The sequence below is a fragment of the Apodemus sylvaticus genome, chromosome 1 (genome assembly GCF_947179515.1).
Source record: "Apodemus sylvaticus chromosome 1, mApoSyl1.1, whole genome shotgun sequence".
NCBI classification, from domain to species: Eukaryota; Metazoa; Chordata; class Mammalia; order Rodentia; family Muridae; genus Apodemus; species Apodemus sylvaticus.
The window spans coordinates 14889821-14898465 of record NC_067472.1 but is presented as its reverse complement, the minus strand read 5'-3'; the positions used below and the strand labels follow the sequence as shown (position 1 = coordinate 14898465).

The following is an 8645-nucleotide window of genomic DNA, read 5'->3' as shown; positions in this document are numbered from 1 at the left end:
GCTTCCAGGATGGCCACGCCTTCTCCCCTCGCATACACAAGAGTCACGCGCCTTTCAGTTGGAAACTTGGCGTGCTGAGGAGGACAGTGGCCCTCATCTCCCCGCCCACCTCCCGTGCCATTGGTGCGGCACGCCGACTGCGACCACGCCCCCATTCCAGCCCCCTGGCTGGGAAGGCAGGCACCCACTCTTGATTGGCTGGCAGACCTGCCTCTCGCGGGAGAGGCTGGCACGCCCCTCCCTCCCCTCCCTCCTCCCTCGAGCCCGGGGTTCCTCAGCTGGCTCAGTCCGAATCAGTGTCATTCAGAGAGAAGGACAGCTAAGGGCTGGGCGCGAACGCGCGGTTGCAGTCCTGCTCGGGCGCCGGTGCCTGCGCTCGCGCCGCCGGGTGGGAAGGATGAAGCCTCAGCTGGAGCAGCCACCCTATGATTGGCTGTGGCGCTTGTGAACCCGAAGTAAAGATGGCGGGCGGGCAGGCAGCCGCCGCACTGCCCACTTGGAAGATGGCGGCGCGCCGCAGCCTCAGTGCCCGCGGCCGGGGGGTCCTGCAGGCAGCTGCGGGCCGGCTGCTGCTGCTGCTACTGCTGAGCAGCTGCTGGGGAGCGGGCGGCTGCACAGCGGCCAGCGAGAACGAGGAGACCGTGATCATCGGGCTGCGGCTGGAGGATACGAACGACGTGTCGTTCATGGAAGGGGGTGCTCTGCGGGTGAGCGAGCGGACCCGGGTCAAGCTGCGGGTGTACGGGCAGAACATCAACAACGAGACTTGGTCCCGCATCGCCTTCACTGAGCACGAGCGGCGCCGGCACACACCGGGCGAGCGTGGGCTGGGGGGCCCCGCGCCTCCGGAGCCGGACAGCGGCCCCCAGCGCTGCGGCATCCGCACCTCAGACATCATCATCTTGCCCCACATCATTCTCAATCGCCGCACCTCGGGCATCATCGAGATCGAGATCAAACCGCTGCGCAAGATGGAGAAGAGCAAGTCTTATTACCTGTGCACGTCTCTCTCCACGCCCGCACTGGGAGCTGGCAGCTCCGGGTCTGCGAGTGGCGCCGTCGGGGGCAAGGGTGGCGCGGGGGTGGCCGGACTCCCGCCTCCTCCGTGGGCCGAGACCACCTGGATTTACCACGACGGTGAGGACACCAAGATGATAGTGGGCGAGGAGAAGAAGTTCTTGCTGCCCTTCTGGCTGCAAGTGATCTTCATCTCGCTGCTGCTGTGCCTGTCGGGCATGTTCAGCGGCCTCAACCTGGGGCTCATGGCTCTGGACCCGATGGAGCTGCGCATCGTGCAAAACTGCGGCACGGAGAAAGAGAAAAATTATGCCAAGCGCATCGAGCCGGTGCGCAGGCAGGGCAACTACCTGCTGTGCTCGCTGCTGCTGGGCAACGTACTGGTCAACACCACGCTCACCATCCTGCTCGACGACATTGCGGGCTCAGGCCTTGTGGCGGTGGTGGTCTCCACCATTGGCATCGTCATCTTCGGAGAAATCGTGCCCCAAGCCATCTGCTCCCGACACGGCCTGGCGGTAGGGGCCAACACCATCTTCCTCACCAAGTTTTTCATGATGATGACCTTCCCCGCTTCTTACCCGGTTAGCAAACTGCTGGACTGCGTCCTGGGCCAGGAGATAGGCACTGTCTATAACCGGGAAAAACTGCTAGAGATGCTCCGGGTTACTGACCCCTATAACGACCTCGTTAAGGAGGAACTGAACATCATCCAAGGGGCGCTGGAACTCCGCACCAAGACGGTGGAAGACGTGATGACTCCCCTCAGGGACTGCTTCATGATCACCGGCGAGGCCATCCTGGACTTCAACACCATGTCCGAGATCATGGAGAGTGGCTACACTCGAATCCCAGTGTTCGAGGGAGAACGTTCCAACATCGTGGACCTGCTCTTTGTCAAAGACTTGGCCTTCGTGGATCCAGACGACTGTACTCCCCTGAAAACCATCACCAAATTTTACAACCACCCTTTGCACTTTGTATTCAATGACACCAAGTTGGATGCTATGCTGGAAGAATTTAAGAAAGGTGGGCAATTTTGCTATTTTTTAATTGGCTTTGCTCTTTCTGTCTCCATCCCCCTCCCTCCTTGAGTCCTCTACCCCCAGACCAACCCCCCAAGGAGAGTTGACCCGGAATTTCTCCCTTTCTTAATTGCAAAGTTGAAAGGATGGCATGGAGTTAGGGATGGATTGAACTAGTGAACACTTCTAGGTTTAAAAGCCCAATGCTCTCATTACTTTTTCACATCATCGAAAATACAGGCTTTGTAATTCAGTGTTTGAAACTTGACCCTCTTGGGGCCTCTGGTGTTGAGGGCTCTACTTCATTCATTGTCTGTGTTCTGAATAGGTAGGTTCCATCTGATCACAGACATTTGGAAAATATTTAAGTAGCCTTAAATAAAAAACCCAGTGCAATCTTTTTTTTTTTTTTCATCCTTAAACATCAATGCTGACATCTCAAAGACTGGAAGTACATTTTCGATAGATTTTGTTCCTGGCTATCTGGCATCCTGCAGGGTAGGTTGAGGTCTTTGAGGGTGGAGCAGGGGTAAAGAAAGTACCATTATAAACCCCACATTATTTGGATGTGACTTCTCAGGCTGGAAAACAGGGGGTTTGTTTTGCTTAAAGCAAACTTGGTTATTAATATAGAACTTGGAAAGATTAGCGGTAAGTTAACTTTTTATGAGGCTATAACTGTCTTTCTTCACTGTTTCTGTTTTATCTGACAGCAAGTAAAATTGCCTAAAGCAAGTGTGGTTTTGGCAGAAAGCTTGAACCTGTGACCACTGTTCATTCTTAATTATGACTTAATTCTTTATATTTTTTCCAGTTTAAAAGCATTCTCCTTTTAACCTTGATCTCTTGATGCATGAAGTCTCCAAGCACCCCAGGCTCTAGGGTATTATTAGCTGGGAAGAGGTGAAGGCCCAGTGTTGACCATGTGGGCACTCACAGTACATCCTTTTTTCCATTGTGGTGTTGCCTGTCTTATTTTGTCATAAATAGGTGAATAGCAACTTGTACTATTACTATTGAGACTTTGAAAGTTTCCAGTAAATAGCTAGTGTTGTTGAAAACCAAGGGATGCTGAGTTTTGTCACTGGTGCTTGGCATGCATCAGCATTGCAATGTGTGTGTAACCTTGCATGACCTGAAAACTAAATTCTCATTCTTCGCATGGAATTTCGATCGCTAATGGGGTCGATACCCCGACCAAGGCCGTGTGTACCTGGTGACAGCTCACTGGATGGGGCGCCTGCTTGTCCTAGCTCCCTTTTCTTGGATGAATGGTGTCCTCTCTGGAACAGGACAACAATGCAGTAATTTTCATATAAAAAAAAATAGAGCAGAATGTGCTTCGGGGCTTAGTGATTTGCATTTAAAAGCAGGAGGAGAAAAAGAAAATGTCCAGTATCTCTAGCTCCAGAGCTTTTGGGGTATCTGTTCAGTGCCAAGCTGCTTATTAAGAGCATTGAGCTAGGGTCTTCCTTCCTCTGCAACACAGGGACATATCTTGAAATGCTTGACGATGCCTCTGAGTGCCCAGGGCTGGTACAGTTTATCGTGTTCTTCGCTGTTGTTCAGAGGTTTGCATAGCATCTTATAGATCGCTAATACCAGATTACGTCAGGCATCCCGATGTGCACCTGTAGCTCCAGCTACTTGGGAGGCTAGGGCTAGAAAAATAACACATAATGCTTCATTTTAGTTCTTGTCCAAGGAGCTGTGGGGCATTTGGTTAAGAAGGAGAGCAAAGGGAAGCTACTAACATATTCTGAGAGGCAAAGACAGTTGGTGGCAAACTGGAGATTTAAGCCGTGTCTTTAAAAGAACAGAATGGCTATTTGCTAAAGAATAGGAATAATTGATTTTTTAAAATATTCCCTTTGATTTTTGAGAAATGAATTTGATCAATTTAACTTTGCAATTAGTTACATTAATTCAGTGTTTTTTCTAATTATTTATTTAATTTATATGATTTTGTGTGCACCTGAGCATATGCACTCGCACCTTGTACGTGCAAGGGCCCTCAGAGGGTAGAAGAGTGGTCAGATCCCCTGGACCTGGAGTTCCCGGGCAGTTGGGAGCCGACAGTCGTGTGGGTGCTGGGAACCAAACTCAGGTCCTCTGCATGAACAGTAAGGGTTTAACCACTGAGCTAGCTCTTTAGCCGCCTGGTCTTTTCTTTTAGAAAAATGTTTATAAAACTACATTCAACAAAAAAAAAAAAAAAAAAAAGAGAGACAGACAGAAATTGAATCAATGACATTTGTATTTTGATAGCAATATATATATTTTTGATAGCAATATATTTTTACAAAAAAAGAAAAATATATTTTATATTCATTATACCAATGGTCTTCACAATATTCTTCACATTTTGGAGTAATACATACATTCATTTATATAAGTGATGCTATATTTGGTACACTAACAGGAAGTTATAATTAAATTTACAGGTACTTTTAAAAGCAGGTATTAATATTACCCAGGTATTAGTCCTTTTTAATGTGTGAGTTAAATTTTTTCACCTGATTTCTTTTTCTTTTCATGATTTTCTAATTTAGATATACCTTTTTCTAATGGGTTAGGGATTAAATTCATGGCCTCCATGGTAGGCAAGCCCTTTACCAGTAGGTTATACTCTCAGCTCCCTGGAATAACTGAAAGATTTTTAAAGTTTATTTATTCATGTGTGCACATCTCTGTCTCGGTGTCTCTCCGTCTCTCTGTCTCTGTGTGTGTGTGTGTGTGTGTGGTGTGTGTGTGTGTGTGTGTGTGTGTGTGTAGACATCAGAGGACAACTCATCTCCTTTCATCCTGGAGGCTGAACTCAGGCTCCGGTTTGGCAGCAAGTACCCCTGTGGGTTGAGCCGCCTCACCAGCTTCTGCCACCATCTGTCTTATGTGTTTGTGATAAATAATGCACATGTGTGGGTGCTCTGGAAACATTCTTCTTCCGTCCCCCTTCTTATCTCCATGTCTAAAAAAACAGAAAGAACAAAACCAAGACTCCTGAATCCCACTATAACCCCAAACGAGTTAGATCATTAACCCAGGTCTCATTGGGTATTCCCTGTAGAATTAAGCTGGTCTCTGTTGAAGCTTTTCTTGTTGTTGTTGATAACCAGTCTGATTAGTTTTCTCCGAGGTAGTGGAGATAGACGGCTCCGGAGTTGGAAAGAGAGTCTACTCTTCGTATAAGCATCTTTAGTGTCTTCTTTCCAGTAGTTAGAACTTTTAAACTCTGTACAGCTAATGGGTAGCCTTGCTTGAGGGGAAAAAAAACAGTAATGCTTATTTTGTAGTTTGATCATCATGGGGATGATAAAGATGGGTTTGTGCCTTTACTTACTGTCTACCAGGCACAGTGCTGAAGGTTCTTCTGAGAAGAACCTTGTTGCAATCTCATGATATTTGAATGGAGTATTAGCTCTATTTTACCAATGAGGACAATTGAGGCTTAGATTGAATAATTTCTTCAAGGTCACATAGTAATTCACCGATTTGGGGTTTTAACTCATGTCTGTGTGGCATCAGAATTAGCTGGGTTTTGTTTTTTATTTGTTTGTTATTTGTCTATTCCATGTACTAAGTAAGCTACGTCTCTAGCCCCAAAACTCACTCTCTTAATCATTCTCTTATACTAGCTTGAAATGCCGATATTGACATTATTTTAAACTTATTTTATGTGTGAGTATGTGTGGGCACTGTGCCCATTTCTGGTACCTGTGGAAGTCAGCAGAGGGCATCAGCTCCCTTGGACCAGGAGTAATGGATGGCTAGGAACCACCATGTAGGTGCTGGGAACTGAGCCTGGGTTCTCAAAGGTTTCAATTTTATTGAGTGTGAGATTTGGACTTTTGTCAAAACATTGCCTTAGGGGCTGGAGAGAAGCCTCCATGGTTAAGAGCACTGACTACTCTTTTGAAAGTCCTGAGTTCAAATTTCAGCAACCACATGGTGGCTCGCAACCATCCGTAATGTGATCTGACACCCTCTTCTGGTCTGATCTGAAAACAGCTACAGTGTACTTATATATAATAATAAATAAATCTTTTTAAAAAATGCCTTAGAGCCTATTGGGTATGAGGCCTCTACATGCTGGGCAGTGGTGGCGTACACCTTTAATCCCAGGACTTGGGAAGCAGAGGCAGGCAGATTTCTGAGTTCCAGGACAGCCAGGGCTACACAGAGAAACCCTGTCTCAGAAAAAAAAAATAAAGAAAGAAAGAAAAAAAGAAAAAAAAAAGAAAAAAGAAATGCTATTTGTTGTTTTTAGAGCCAGTGCTTTGGTGATAGCTGGTAGGGATTGGTTCCCTCTTTTTAAATATTGTAATATACTGATGCTTTTGCTTGTATAACCATAATACCAAGAAATTCTTTTTGCAAGAGTTACACACACAGCCAGCACTGAGATTTCTTTTGAGGATCTTACAGAAACATTATACTGCCTCAGTATGCTACTTTAATGGCTGATTTACAACTGCCTTATCATCATCATCATTATTGTTGTTGTTACTATTATTATTATATTCCTATGTATATGAGTGTTTGTCTGCATGTAAGTCTGTACCCCACATGCATGCCTAGTGTCTGAGGAGGTGGGGAGCCTCCATGTGTGTGCTTGGAATCTCACCCTGGTCCTGTGAAATGACAAATGCTCTTAACCACTGAGTCACCTCTCCACCTTCATTTGTCAGACTCTTTTCTGTTTCCACCTTGATTTTATCTTTTTCTTTTTTGTAGCTGCCATATTAATATTTGGTTACAAATGGGCATCCTTTTCAAGCCTGCTTCTCATGGCTCCACCAGTCATTAGTTTTATAGTTGTTTATAAATCAAATAAGAAAATTAGCTCAGAGATTCCTATTAGCAGATGATGAGAACTCTAGGGAACTCTCTAAAGCAAGCCAATGCAATGGGAGGAAAATTACAACAAAAAGCTGCTTGTTTTGTGTGCAAAGAGCCTGTCAGGCAGCGCCTTTACCTGTCATTACCTTCTTATCAACAGACTGAGCCCCAGCCACCCAGCTATCTACACCACAGTGAGCAGTAGGAACCAGTTATTGTCTCTTTCTTTCCTTTTTTTCCTTTGTAACAATTGCATCCCAGTATTGCAGGACTCATGGTTTACAGCTGCTTAGGACTTGGTGGGATTCTTTTGTGCTTATTTCTGAGTTAGAAACAGGTGACTATCTAATGTTACACTTGCAAGGGTATATGTATAATTTTCATTGAAAACCTCAGGTACACACTGGGGAGGTAGCAGTTGGTAAGGTATTTATCTAGCATGTACCAAACCCTGGGTTCAATTACCAGCACCATATAAGTTGGGCAGGGTGGCACACATTTGTAATCTTAGAACTTGGGAGGTAGAGGCCGAAAGGGTCAAGAGTTCAAGGTCATCCTTGGCTACATAGTAAGCCCAGCCAGGGCTATGTACTATCTATGTCAAAAAAAAAAATCCATTAAGTACATACTTCTGTTTCTGTAGTAGTCCAGTAAGTCTTTGCCTATTATATGTTAAGAACTTAATACGGAAATATTTTTCCCTTTCCAAATTTAATGTTTTACTTGTCAAGAATGTAGAAGGATGCTTTAAAATTGATGTTCAAAGATATGATAAGGTGTCAAAAGGAGTGGATCTGTCTGTCTCATGGTCTTGTTTTTTGTGTGAGCAGTACCATGCATTAACTTTGTCACAGGGATCAAGAAGGTGCACGGCTTGAAGGTTTTCTAGTCCAGTGTTTGCCGATGTTTTTACTGGGTGACAAGATTTATGTGGGTCACTTATTAAGGGAAGATTCTAGGCCTCACTCAGAGTCTTTGCAATCTGTCGGCTCTAGGGAAGGGGCTGTGGGATCTCTCACTATTAAGCTGCCCCAAGGACCGTCAGAGAGGAAAGTCTGAGAGGCAAGCATGGGTCCTCAGCCCCTGGGATAGGGAAAGCAAGGCCAGGAAAGGGGAGTGTTTAGGGCCACGCCTTACTACCTTGGCACATGCACTGGACCAGAACTCACATCCCGACTTCTAGGTTGTGCTTCTCTCCACACTAACGGACCAGCCCTCCCTCCCCGTATTCAGAGTTAAAGGTTAGCCGCTTCACTGAGGAATCAGGTTCTCAGGCTTGCCGCTGCGACTTATCCTGCGACTTTGATGTCAATATTTCAGATATCTTGCACTCAAACAATTGTCAGTTGGCATTTTGTTACATAGATAATAGGTCTGATTGTGTCATCAGACTTTATGTTGTGTTTTACTTTGGCTTAGCTGATAATTAAGGTTTTACTTTATTATGGTCAGAGCGGGAGGGTATGTGGGGACATGGGTATTTATTGGTCTATAGATTGCACAAAGCCTCCGGTTGTTAAATATAAGTACTCCTTTTGATTTAGTGACGTATTTTCTCGTTAGTTGGTTTTTCTTTTAGAGTGATGTAGGTTGGGTTTAGGTCTGCCGGGTAGAGGCTTCTTGGCTCTTTTCATTTCTGCTCATAGTACATTCTGTTGAGATATTTATCAGGGCTGGGGGTTGCACAGTGGTGGAGCTGGCTTTGGAATGGGAGATAGGGAATGGATAGCAAGCGATCTTTGTGGAACATGTATTGTTAAGCCA

General features: G+C 45.6%; 1 protein-coding gene across 4 annotated transcripts in view; it reads left to right on the top strand.

The window, feature by feature from the left end:
- Window positions 1-251: 251 nt before the first annotated feature.
- The window catches only part of Cnnm2 (cyclin and CBS domain divalent metal cation transport mediator 2), a 118314-nt gene continuing 109920 nt past the window's right edge, over window positions 252-8645 (top strand). For all 4 annotated transcript variants that reach the window (XM_052184341.1, XM_052184332.1, XM_052184357.1 and 1 more), the window contains exon 1: window positions 252-2046. In XM_052184341.1, the coding sequence (XP_052040301.1) occupies window positions 426-2046 (1621 nt within the window). In that variant the 5' untranslated portion in view covers window positions 252-425. The remainder of the gene's footprint in view (window positions 2047-8645) is intronic.